At 54.3% G+C, this 12,577-nt stretch overlaps 5 protein-coding genes across 5 annotated transcripts; 4 read left to right on the top strand and 1 right to left on the bottom strand.

Moving 5' to 3' along the window:
• Window positions 1-1,642: 1,642 nt before the first annotated feature.
• On the top strand, window positions 1,643-2,073 carry AYL99_07225 (hypothetical protein; the record flags this gene model as incomplete). Its single annotated transcript, XM_018838734.1, has 2 exons — window positions 1,643-1,696; window positions 1,795-2,073. The coding sequence occupies 2 exons, from the start codon at window positions 1,643-1,645 to the stop codon at window positions 2,071-2,073; spliced, it is 333 nt and encodes a 110-aa protein (XP_018691502.1).
• Window positions 2,074-3,039: 966 nt separating this feature from the next.
• Window positions 3,040-4,163, top strand: AYL99_07224 (hypothetical protein; the record flags this gene model as incomplete). Its single annotated transcript, XM_018838733.1, has 2 exons — window positions 3,040-3,176; window positions 3,230-4,163. 2 exons carry the CDS (start codon window positions 3,040-3,042, stop codon window positions 4,161-4,163), a joined length of 1,071 nt encoding a protein of 356 aa, XP_018691501.1.
• Window positions 4,164-5,322: 1,159 nt separating this feature from the next.
• AYL99_07223 (hypothetical protein) lies at window positions 5,323-6,476 on the top strand (the record flags this gene model as incomplete). The annotated part of the gene is made up of 2 exons (XM_018838732.1): window positions 5,323-5,719; window positions 5,776-6,476. 2 exons carry the CDS (start codon window positions 5,323-5,325, stop codon window positions 6,474-6,476), a joined length of 1,098 nt encoding a protein of 365 aa, XP_018691500.1.
• Window positions 6,477-8,563: 2,087 nt separating this feature from the next.
• On the top strand, window positions 8,564-10,171 carry AYL99_07222 (hypothetical protein; the record flags this gene model as incomplete). Its single annotated transcript, XM_018838731.1, has 3 exons — window positions 8,564-9,256; window positions 9,317-9,608; window positions 9,672-10,171. 3 exons carry the CDS (start codon window positions 8,564-8,566, stop codon window positions 10,169-10,171), a joined length of 1,485 nt encoding a protein of 494 aa, XP_018691499.1.
• Window positions 10,172-10,800: 629 nt separating this feature from the next.
• AYL99_07221 (lactate 2-monooxygenase) lies at window positions 10,801-12,371 on the bottom strand (the record flags this gene model as incomplete). The annotated part of the gene is made up of 3 exons (XM_018838730.1): window positions 10,801-10,966; window positions 11,111-11,368; window positions 11,476-12,371. The coding sequence occupies 3 exons, from the start codon at window positions 12,369-12,371 to the stop codon at window positions 10,801-10,803; spliced, it is 1,320 nt and encodes a 439-aa protein (XP_018691498.1).
• Between the last annotated feature and the right edge of the window lie 206 nt (window positions 12,372-12,577).

Genomic DNA, 12,577 nt, shown 5'->3' with positions numbered 1-12,577 from the left:
ATGGGCAAACCATTTCTGGAAACCAAACCTCACTCAGATCGACCTTGACATCTCGTTGCTCCCATTCCTGCTCATGCTGCGACGAAGAGGTCGAGGAGGTAGACTGGCTTCTTGTATCGCTCTGCACCGAGGACCGTTCGGACTTTGGGAAGGGACAAAACCAACAGTCTCCATCAGGGAGTGACCACACCATCGTATGCTCAGAGAGCACATCGCAGACACTGCGAGAGAGCACCCAAGCCATGCGGGCTGAATACTCTAGCAAGATAATAAGGCTCCTACAACATGAAGAGGCAAAGAAGTCTTCAAACAGACGGAGGGTGTTTTCAAGCACAATGAGAATAGGTTGTTGATCAGAAGGTGACGAGAAAGTGAAAGATATACCGGCAGCTGCATTTTCCTCGCTCTGCCTGCCTGCATTGGGAACGTGCTCTTTGTTTTCTTGCTTGCCATTGGCACTCAGCTCTCTTACAGCACCGAACATTGTCACGTTCGTTGCCGGGCCAAGGCTGCAACGATCCATGATGGCTACTTTGCTCGGAAGACAGACGCCCAGATCGCAACATCTGACGAGCCACACATCTTCGTGAAAACAATCACTGTCATGGCGAACAACCAAATACCAGAAGTAATGTTGTTGCTGGCAACGGTCGGCGACACAAACAATGCCACTACTTTGACCTCCTTGGTATATATACCTTGATGACTTCAAAATGTGAATCCCTTTTCTACACAGCAATGCCACTCCATGCAACGACACCATGCTGTGCATGCTTCCTCTTTGCCATTCCCTACTAGCCGAAGTTCAGCCGCTATCGATAAACGATTTTCCCCAACGCCAAAGTCCGAGAACCCGGGGCTTTGCAGTATGTAGGATTGGGGAGTGAATGCTCTGGTGACACACACACATATCGAACAGCATTGTGCAAACATAGCAAATAGGAAGGGGGCTTGCTCAGAGGATATACCGCTACAACTCTCATTCTCCCAAGCTTCAGAGAACTGTTACTTACTTACAAAATCTAAGACATATAGTCGACGATCACAACGCCGGCCTAGGCAAGGGAGTAGTGGGGCTAGACCGAAGGCTCAGGGACTCGAGTGTTAAGTCGTAATTAGGGATCGCGGTACAAGCCGCACGACTTTCTAAACCCCAACGCCGATGCCCATCTTCCACCCAAACATCGCGGCTTCGATCCTTTGTTTGTGAGCTACACCATCCTGACCAAGGTACTTGGGGCTATACAGAGAGATTCAAGGCAACCTTCAACCCCGCGGCGGGTTTCTCAAACTCTTCGGTCACACGGTTCAGTTCCTTTAAAAGAGTCACGAGCCACTCGGGTCGGTGATCGTAGCGTTTCCTGCGGCTCCCACTCCCCTGCCGACGACGTCCACTCGACCATTTTATTTTCCTTCGTCGGTCACGAGCTCTCGATAGATTCATTGCTCTACCTAGGAGTACAAGAAGAGTTGTCTCAGGCACCCTAAACCCACAGCGGCGTGGGAAGAACAAAGACGAGGAGGAGTCGGCAAATAAAAGAGAGACTGCACTGCAGCCTGGTGGCGGAGACGCGGATCAACACTCTCTGGCTTCGACGGCAGCACTGAAGTTGTGGCTAGAGACAGACGGTTTCTGAACAAAATGGGTCTTGCGTACAACGTCTACCTCAATTCTGCGAAGATATTTGGCTGCAAGGTATATTCTATACCCATACCATATCCTCCTTGTTATACCCCTCCTCCTTCCTGTTTCCCTCGCGCTGCTAACGGGAGGCGGTCATTGGGGCCCTCTAGAACTGCAAGACACACCTTGCCGACTTTGACGATATCATATCGCGAAATTTCCGAGGCCAGCATGGAAAAGCCTTCCTGTTCTCCAACGTCGTCAACATCAAGCAGGCCGAGGCCATGGAACGCAATATGACCACGGGGAGACACATCGTGCGGGATATCAAGTGCAAGCAGTGCGATGAGACGGTGGGTTGGAAATATGATAAGGCATATGAGGCGGCTGAAAAGTACAAGGAGGGGAAATTCATCTTGGAAAGCGAGTTGCTTTGCACCGTGACTTGAAAGCAACACCGGGTCATTCATTCAAGGGAGCATCCGGGGTCACCTCAAGGGAAGGGTGGGGGGAATCGGGAGGCATTGGCGTTTCTCTGGTATTTGGGCCTTGACGGCACCGTTGGCATCGAACACGTTGTCAGTTCGAACATGGAAACACCAGCTGGGGTCTTTTTGGGTTTTGGTATAAAGAATAATGACTAGAGCAATGAACGAGCGATACCGCTGCGCTGCTCCGCGCTGCTCCATCCACATGTGGGACGAAGTCGTGGTGATCGGGCAATCCCGCCGACTTCCCACCTTCTTTATTCTCGACATTGAAGCCCGTCGCACTGCAAATCACTGAAGCAGCGGCTCTGGAGAAGAAATGAAACCCCCTTCCGGCGGAACTTGTCCCCTCGGTGGTGGAGGAAATCGATCCCTGTCGGACAGAATGCCATACGGGTTGCGCGTTGGGAAGCTGTTTTCAACCCTCCCCTCGGATGCGTGTTTCTGGTGCTCGAGCAGTTTACTCTTCCGCTGTCCAAGCTTTCCCTCTGTCCAACCATTTAGCCAGCCGTGCCCAAGTCATTTGCAAGGCAGATGCTGCTTGCATTGGGGTGGCCAGAGTCTCTAATACTCGACGAGATCCAGAGGTCTACCAAACTACCACGGATGGCTGGTCCACCGGGTGCTAGAATGTCCGCTGGTGCGTGTCAGCCCACCTGTGCTGCATCCACTCACTCTATTCCCCCGCCGTGCAAACCGCCGGGGCGGGAATATACAATCTGTTCGTGATCCGTAAATCAATGACAATATGCTTCTCCGACCAAAGCCGCAGGATCTATGCGACACACTTCACAACAGTCTTGGCCCATCATATAAACCGGGCATAAAACCTTCACAGATTGTCGTCGTGCTTTGCCAGTCACGAAAGCTCCACAACTCAAGAAACATCGAAGAAGGAAAGAAGCCTCGACCAAAGCACGTCGCATCATGACTTCAGAGGAGACGATGAAGGCCGTTGTATTCAAGGGCAAGCTGCAAATTGCGATTGAGGATAGACCCATTCCCAAAATCCAAGATCCCAAGGACATCATTGTCAAAGTCAGGTACTCTGCGCTTTGTGGAAGGTATGTTATGTATCCACTCTCACCCGTCCTTGCCTGTATTGAGGAATGAACAGTGAACTTCATGTCTTTCGAGGCCACCAGCCTTCGGGCACTGGCTTCATCATGGGCCATGAGTTTACCGGAGAGGTTGTCGAGACGGGTTCCGACGTCAAATCGGTGAAAAAGGGCGATAAGATCGTCACGCCCTTTACCACCAACTGCGGAGAATGCTTCTACTGTAAGAGAGGATTCTCATCGCGTTGCGAGAAGAGCCAACTGTTCGGATCGGCGACGCTCGACGGCGGGCAAGCAGAATATTGTCGAATCCCGCAGGCGGACAGCACCGTCATCAAGGCGCCCCCAAGTATTCAGGAGAATAAGCTTGTGCTGATGGCCGACATCTTTCCGACTGGGTATTTTGCCGCTGCCAACGCTTTCCGGGGGCTGGACCAGGAAGTGATATCGCAGAGCGTCGTCCTCCTCATTGGCTGTGGACCAGTTGGTCTATGTTCGCTTGTCTGCGCACTCGAGTTCAAACCCAAGGCTATCCTCGCCATCGACGGCGTGGAGGCTCGTTTAGAGCAGGCTCGAAAGCTCGGCGCGGAACCGTGGAACTACCAAACCGACAAGGAGGGGTTGAAGAAGCGTGTGTTGGAGCTCTCGGAGGGAAGGGGAGCAGACACGGCAATCGAGCTGGTCGGCCAAAGCAGTGCGTTGGCCTTGGCCTTTGAACTCCTGAGGCCGTGGGGCAACATTTCTAGCATCGGGGTTCACAACGGCGAGATTCCATGGAACGGCAACCAGGCGTACGCGAAGAACTTGAGGATTCAGATGGGCAGATGTCCGGTTCGCAGCCTCTTCGAAGAGGCCTTGGCCGTTCTGGAGAAGAAACAGGACCAGCTGGACTTCCTGACTGACAACATCAAGCCTCTTTCGGAAGCGGCCAAGTGGTACGACGAGTTCAACAACATGAGAGTTCAAAAGGTGGTGTTTGAGGCGGACAAATGAGCGGTCAGGAGGAAGCCATAGCTCCCTTCTGTCTCTGAATACACCAGGGCTCACAAGATATTGTAGTTCCTGGAATAGTTCTGGCTAATGCAGACTGGATCTCAACCTTTGAGCCTTTCCAGGGTTGCCCATGTTCCCCAGGTCAACCAGATTTCAGGCACAACGGCTATTATGTATTGATATCGTGGCTGCATGCGTCCTGGTGGGTCAGAGGAGCCTTCCCCCCGCATATGGCTGTGAGACTAGCATCCACGAAGCTTGGGACAGTAGGTGTTAATCGTCAAGGAGGCTGGCACAAGTTTCTCCGTTTCAGTCTGGCGGTCTGTTGGGGCGGAAGGCGGCGTGACCAGATCTGAGAGGGCGAGTAGCCTATACAAGGGCCTCGAAACAGCTTGTAAATATAAGTTGACCCCCCCCTCTCCCACAGCCTGCGGGCATGGTCTGCTGTGTTTGATTGTCAGGAAGGAGGTAGTCCACTGCTTTTGCTTAAGATGGATGGAAATACTTTGCACGGGTTGGTAAAGGCATGGCGTTGAGGCTGCAAACGGGGAGAGCCACACGCCCACCAGCCCACCAGCCTCGCTAATAATAACGGCACACCAACGGGAAGGCACAACCCCGAAGGCTTGGAGCTGCGAGCTCTAGCTGCTGTTGCCGTGCCAGTGGCTGGCTGGCCTATAAGAGGGGGAGACCGGGGGGCCCCCCTCCTCACTGCTCTGTTCACTACTGCCACCAATAATGCCACCAGCTTGGGGTGGCTGCCACTACACATTCGCCTGCTGAAGAGTCGTGCTTCTGTCACCTCAGTTTTTCCACTATTTCGTTTGTTTCTCTGAAAACTTGCTGCATCCCTCTACACCACCACCACCACATCTCGAATCACTCTTTGCCTCGCACCTCACACCTCACCTCGTCCTCACCCTCTTCTCTACCCCATCCCCTCTATCCTCACACCTCGTCGTACTCCTCTCTTCTCTTCTCCTCTATCCTCCCTCTATCCCCGCGGTGCACCGCGTCTAGGCTCACCTTCCCACCTGCTTAGTTGGACCTCGCAGCTCGCAGCTGCTCAACCCGCAGTCGGCCCACCACACGTCCGGCCGTGCCTCGAGTAAATTCGCCATCATCTTCCACCCCGACACCCCTTCCGATTGACGTCACCATGGCCTCTGCTGAGTCTGTGGCATCGGCAAACCATGTCGACGACCCTGGTGTCGCCGATTCTCTGTCCCATCTTAATGTTGGAGATCCACAGAACGACACTCCGAAGACCGAAGAGGAATACGCGCAATCCCAATTGACACTACGTGCTATCGTATCAACCAAGGAAGCTGGTGTCATCATCGGCAAAGCGGGAAAGAATGTTGCTGATTTACGAGAAGAGACTGGTGTGAAAGCCGGTGTCAGCAAAGTTGTCCAAGGTGTTCACGAGCGCGTCTTGACAGTCACTGGTCCTCTGTCTGGCATCGCCAAGGCATATGCGCTCGTGGCCAAGGGCCTTCTCGAAGGTGCACCCCAGATGGGCATGGGTGGCGTTATCCAGAATAATGGCACACATCGTAAGCATTCTCTTTCTATCCTTCTTGTTCGGTCTTCGCTAACCCCCTCCGTTCAGCCATCCGTCTTCTCATTTCCCATAACCAGATGGGCACCATTATCGGCCGCCAAGGATTGAAGATCAAGCATATCCAGGACGTGTCGGGAGTCCGCATGGTGGCCCAGAAAGAGATGTTACCACAATCCACCGAGCGCATAGTCGAGGTCCAGGGCACGCCCGAAGGGATCGACAAGGCGGTTTGGGAGATTGGCAAATGCTTGGTCGACGACTGGCAGCGTGGCACCGGGACCGTTCTTTACAATCCGGCCATCCGGGTCCAAGTTGGGTCTGGTCCTCTCCCGCCGGCGGTTGGGAGTGGTGGGATGTCAGCTGGCACCTTTGGTGGCGGACGGTCCTACAATCGTACCGGTAACGGCGCGGATTTTAGGGAGACACGGACGTATAATCGCAGCGCCGACGGGCCACGAGGTGGTGGTATTCCCATTGTCACCGAGGACGGAGAAGAAGTCCAAACCCAGAATATCAGCATCCCCGCCGATATGGTCGGCTGTATCATTGGAAGAGGAGGAGCGAAGATCAGTGAGATCCGCAAGAGCTCGGGGGCCCGCATTTCCATCGCAAAAGCACCACACGACGACACCGGCGAGAGAATGTTCACCATCATGGGAAGCGCCAGTGCCAACGAACGTGCCTTGTACCTCCTCTACGAAAACCTCGAGGCAGAGAAGGGCCGCCGACAGCAGGTCTCGTCTGATTGAGGTGTCGATACTGCCACCGTCCGGGCCTCTTTTCTCGAACGACAACTCTTTCCCCACGCTCCTTGACATCCCGCGTCTACATATGTCCCGCCTCCAGACTCGACGACATGACAGTTCGACTAAAAAGCATACGGCATTGTTTTTTCCTTCTTCGGCGTCGGATAGATGGTGTCTTGCGCAAAGCGACATTGACGAAGCTATGATACCTTACCTCTCGCCTGGGGCGCGAGAATTTTTTTTGACGAATGATGACCTGATCTCGAGCTTGATCGTGACGAGCTCCAACCACCGATCCTTGTTTAATGTTCTGCAACTACCCGACACCAATGCAAATCGATTTCCGACTCACAAATGAACTCACCCGTTTCCCCCCTCATTTTGAGCCTCAACACCGCAGCCGTACTGTCCGAGGCTGGACTCTCCGAAGCGAAGGAAAGATAGACACTGGGTGGGCAAATAGCGGCGGTGGAGACGCTCCTCGAAATGGGTTGTCCGTGGCTTATCTAGAGGAGACGACCAAACACGTAGCCCAGGGACCACCTGGTTGGTGCCGGAGAGAAGGATATCTGTTGAGCATCCACGTAACCACATAACACAACTCATGCCAGTCGAAAAGAATGGAGCGTATCAGACCCCAGGACGGACGGGCCTCATCTCTCCCTAATTCGAATGAATCAACCCTACCAAGAAAACTTTTTTCGTGCAAAGCTCGCTTAATGATGTAGGGACTTTCAGTTCGTAATATTTGTTAGTCGTAGGAGACATCGATCAGAAATCCCCACCTGACTTGCAATGTTGATTTGCTTGAGGCGAGTGACTCGGTAGATTGGTCACCGCATGTTCACAGCCTCTGACAGGCGGGGATGAGACAAGTCAGCTTCCGAGGGGCGGTATGAGAATCAACGGCCGCTCCTCTCACCATAGGCTAACCGGGGCTCAAATGAGGTCGTGTCAAAGTTCCTGCTGATGCCCGAACGCTGCAGCTGCCACCACCACCACCCCAGCATCCTTCTCCCCCCAGGCGCTTCGGACACCCCTGGTATCTCAAGTGTGTCTCGACGGCCAATCCAATGATGGAGGTTGGAAGAACGGGGTCCGTAACGCCCCCTTCCAGCGATGATAGCAGGGACGAGGGGCGACGTAGGGGACCTGCTTCTAGGCCCGGGAGCTGCATACTGTCAGATGGAGGCCAGTCGAGACATGCCCGAAAGGGACAGCTGAAAAGAGAGATTCGGACAGCTGTGCGTGTGTGTGCGTGCCCTGGATGACATGCCAAAGATTACCTCGTCCATTTAGTCACTTGTATCATAGCATGAACCTCTACGAGGCAGATTGCGAGGCCTGCAGTTCAAACCTGTCTGCAACAGGCGACATTGTCCAACCCAACTACTCTGCCGCGTTGGCCTTGTGTATCTCGTTCTCTGGCGTTTCAGGTAACCGCCCGTTGCAGATCAGCAATCCACCCTCGCCAAACCGGGGGTGACTTGGCCTAGTGAGCCCTCCCTCGTCCGGCAAACCACACTTGACGTCGACCCTGTCGTCCTCGTGGCCTCAAGGGTCTGGTCTGGTTCTGGCTGGCGTGGGCAGTCAGCAAAACTGAATGCACTTCCGTTTACTTTGTACTTTTTCCAAACCTCCAACGCGCGTGATGCCTCTCACGCAGTAATAACACCATATCTTCTACACAGCAAGTCGCCCGTAACCCAGCCTTGACTTGCCATCATTGAGCCGGGCAGCTTGGGGCACTACATTATCACCTCCGCTCCAGTGTTACCATCCAAGAGGCACCCGGTTGGCAAGGCACAATCTGAGCCCTGCGCCCGCGTCTGAACCTCGACTGCACCGTCGTGCAACGGGCAAAAGCACACGACCCATTCGCCTCCCACCCGCTGCAGGATTCCGCCACGACCACTTCAATAACCCCTCTTGCCTCCGAACTCGTACTCGAAATTGGTCGAGTCTGCTTATAGAAAGAGAACGCTGTACAAAACATACAGGAAATTCTGACAGTGCTCACGAAAGCTCTGCTGTTTCCCGCACATCATCATCCTTCACACCCGAATCTGAGCGCGACCCAATAACGAACCATGTCTTCCCCGGTGCCGCTTCTTCGGCCTCCTGTTCCTGGTGCTCGAAGCTCAAGCGGTAGCCGGACCCCTCGTCTGACACTGGGCATCCCTCCGTCACCCAACCAACGACCTGTGGGCGGAGAAGGAGAACCGGCTCCTGAAGTCCCACGCTTCAGTCTCGCCGCATCTGGAGCGAAAGGGCCACCAAAACTATCTCTGGCAACACCGATGGGAAGTCTGGGCTCAGTACAAGAAGGAGGAACCAATCTAAGACCACAGATACAACCATTGAATATATCTGCAGTCACAGGAAATGAAGCCATCAGCAGGCCAAGGGGGGATAGTTTCCACGCCGCCAGCGTGCCCGGTTCTGCTTCGTCGTCCACATACTCGGCCCTCTCCTTCGCCATGCACGGCAGACAGGGAGGGACACCTGACCCTTCCTCCGCGATAAGTTCGATCTACTCGGAGGCCAGCATCGGTGGGACTTCGATGGAACGAGAATCAAGTATGGGTGGATTGTCTGTGGACTTTGAGAAACTCGCAATCGAGAAGGGCCGACCGCTAGACGTGGAAGACTTGGACGACGAAGGCTGGGGTGCGGCGAGTGAACAGAAGAAAATCATCGAACTGGGTTCTTTGGGCGAAGGGGCAGGAGGGGCGGTGACACGGTGTATGCTGGAAGGCGGCAAGACGATTTTCGCACTCAAGGTATGTCCAGCCACCAGCGTGGGATGGAATTCTGGTCTCCCATGTTGATACATTGCGCAGATTATCACCACCAGCCCCGACCCAGACGTGAAAAAGCAGATCCTGCGTGAACTCAAATTCAACAAGAACTGCACCTCCGAATACATCTGCCAATACTATGGCGCTTTCATGGACAAATCCTCGAGCACGATATCAATAGCAATGGAATTCTGCGAGGGTGGTAGCCTGGACAGCGTCTACCGTGAGGTCAAGAAACTGGGCGGCCGAACCGGAGAGAAGGTCCTGGGCAAGATCGCAGAAGGCGTGTTGCACGGTCTCACCTATCTCAACAGCAGAAAGATCATACACAGAGGTAAGCTCCAGAACCACGACACTCGCGTTTCATGGCGGCACTGATTAACATGATGCAATGTAGATATCAAGCCCTCCAACATCCTCCTCTGCCGCAATGGGCAGGTCAAGCTCTGCGACTTCGGTGTTTCCGGGGAATTCGGTACCAAAGGTGACGCCAATACTTTCATTGGCACCTCATACTACATGGCTCCCGAAAGGATACAAGGGCAATCTTACACCATCACCTCCGACGTGTGGTCTTTGGGTGTGACGTTACTGGAAGTCGCTCAGCACCGCTTCCCTTTCCCTGCCGATGGGACGGAAATGCAGCCTCGTGCTGGCCTGATTGATCTGCTCACATATATTGTTGCCCAGCCGATACCGAAATTAAAAGACGAGCCCGAGAACGGCATCAAGTGGAGCGACATGTTCAAGTACTTCATCGAGTGCTGTCTGGAGAAGGAACCCCCTCGACGCGCCACACCGTGGCGAATGCTCGAGCACCCGTGGATGGTCGAGATGAAGGCCAAGAAGGTCAGCATGAGCTCCTTCTTGAAACAGGTGTGGGACTGGAAAGATTGAACGAACGACGAGTTATCTGGGGCACCGCTGGGACCCTTGCGATGTTGATTTTGGATATGGCTTCACGGAAGCGATTTTTAGATTTTGTGACCTGATCTCATGGAGGAAAATACGACCCTATTAATGCTGGCATGAAGGAAGGCAGGGACTGCTACTGAGCAAGACCGAAGGGCTCCCTTCTGGAGCACATCCACTCGCCAGGAAGGGGGGGTTTAGCCTGGCTCGAGGACTGGAACCAGGACCGCCCAAAATGCCGTTGAGGTACGCTTCTACGGAGAGACCTCAGGGCGAGGGGGTATGAAACCGAGCCTGTGATGGAGCACGGAGCTAAGACTGTGTGGGCTAACAGGACGGAGACGCAGCGGTTCGATGGCTTCAACAGTACGTATTACGACTTGAATCCGTACAGCCAGCGGCCCTCTACGCATCTGGAGTTGAATCCACGGCTGGACAGATATAGTGAGGGACAATGAAGACACCTTGGCCCCAAGAAGGTGACAGAATATCTATCACATTTTAACGAGCCGAGCTTCGAGAGGCCGTTCCACTGGATTACTCTCCACCCTTGATTCCAACACGTCTCACAGTTGCCCGTGCCAACACCACCCACCACCCATTATTACATATGTTCACAGCTTGGCTTTCTCCGCGATCAACGTATATCCTTTGGAGTAGCTTTCGAGACGGTCCCTCTGCATCTCCCCGATGTTGCGCACCCCGGCCGTGAGCATGGAGATGTCGAATTCGGCGAGGAGGCTCTTCATGACGTGGCGGACGCCTTCTTCGCCCATGATGCTGTTGTAATACAACCGACACTGTAAGTATGGCTTCCAACGGGGAGGGGGGAAGGGGTGGTAGATTTTGGCAGCCAATGGTAGTGGTAGTGGGAGCAGTAATAGCAGTAACAAGAAGGGTAACTAAAAATCCAATAAAACGTACCTCAGCCCATAGATCCACATGCGCCCGACCCAGACGAACTGAGCGCCCAGACACAACGCCTTGATGACGTCCGCGGCGCCGCGCACGCCCGAGTCGAACATGACGGTCAGTTTCTCGCCGATGCCCGCGTTGATGATGTTCTCCAGGGCGTCGAGGCTGGCGATGGCGCCGTCGACTTGGCGGCCCGCGTGGTTGGACACGACGATGCCGTCCACGCCCAGGTCCACGCAGTGTTGGGCGTCGGCGACGGATTGGATACTGGGGGCAGCGGCAAACAAGATATCAACGTTAGACGCTGGTTCAATCTGACGAAGGAGGGGTGGGGGCACCTAATTGCTTGCATACACACACACGGAGACACTTACCCCTTGATACAAAACGGCTTGCCGCCACTCAACTCCTTCCACTTCTTCATCACCCAGGGGATCTTCTCCCAGCTAAAGGCCCGTCCGTGCCAGACATTGTCGATCCACATGGCGCCGGCCTCCTCGGGCTGCTTCTCTGGGTCGATGCCGGCTTCCTGCAGGCGTTTCTGGAACACTGGGTCCGCGAGTCCTAGATCCGCACCGATGCCCCGGTAGAAGGCGTAATTGGAGGTCGCGACATCGTCGTGCCGCCAGCCCAGTTGCCAAGTGTCGGTCGTGAGGATACATGCAGTAAAGCCATTGTCGACCGCTCTCCTCAGCAGGGAGACGGCTAGCTCGTCGTCGTGGGGCAGATAGAGCTGGAAGAATCGCACAGGGGAATTATTGTCGGCGCCTTGGACGTGTACGGCATCGGGCATCTGGCGACCCGCGTCGTTCGAAGCAGCGACGTCTTCGATCGTGCTCGATCCCGCCGTGCTCAGAGCATACGGCAAGCGAAGCTGGCCGGCCACTTTGGCAACGGGCAGCTCGCCTTTGGGGTGGTAGATCTTGTTGATACCGACGGGGGCAAATCCAATGGGAGCCGAGATCTTGTGGCCAAACAGCGTCGTGGTGGTGTCTCGTTCATTGACGTCCACGAGCTGATGGGGGATTAGTCGGTGACGGAAAAAAGCCTGGCGGTTGGCCAGGTGCGTCCAGCTGTTGCCCGCATTGCTCTGGGCATACAGTCGTCCATTGACGGAGAGAGACTCTTCGGCACGGGCTTCGAGTTTATCGGGCCGGGTATTGAAGGGGGCCACTTGGCCCTCATTCAGTGACCAGAAGGAGTTGCGCTGTTCCTGTTGCCAGTGAGGAGTGCTGCGGTGGTAGAGCCTGGGGATGCGAGGATCACTCATTTGGGAAAGGGGGCAAGTAAAGTAAATAGGTCCGGAAACAATTACAGTAATATCTCAAGGTCCAAAGTGAAGAGCACTTGTTCGCTGTATACCGGAAGCTCCCAAACTCACTTTGCTGTTAATTTATATGGAGAAATAACACAACAACAGCCTTACTGTTCTCGAGATCGGACAGCGGCCCATGACATATTGGATCTATACGGTGT

Source organism: Fonsecaea erecta, assembly GCF_001651985.1.
Source record: "Fonsecaea erecta strain CBS 125763 chromosome Unknown Scaff6, whole genome shotgun sequence".
Classification (NCBI taxonomy): domain Eukaryota; kingdom Fungi; phylum Ascomycota; class Eurotiomycetes; order Chaetothyriales; family Herpotrichiellaceae; genus Fonsecaea; species Fonsecaea erecta.
The sequence above is the reverse complement of the archived record's forward strand: the minus strand, read 5'-3'. Positions and strand labels throughout refer to the sequence as shown.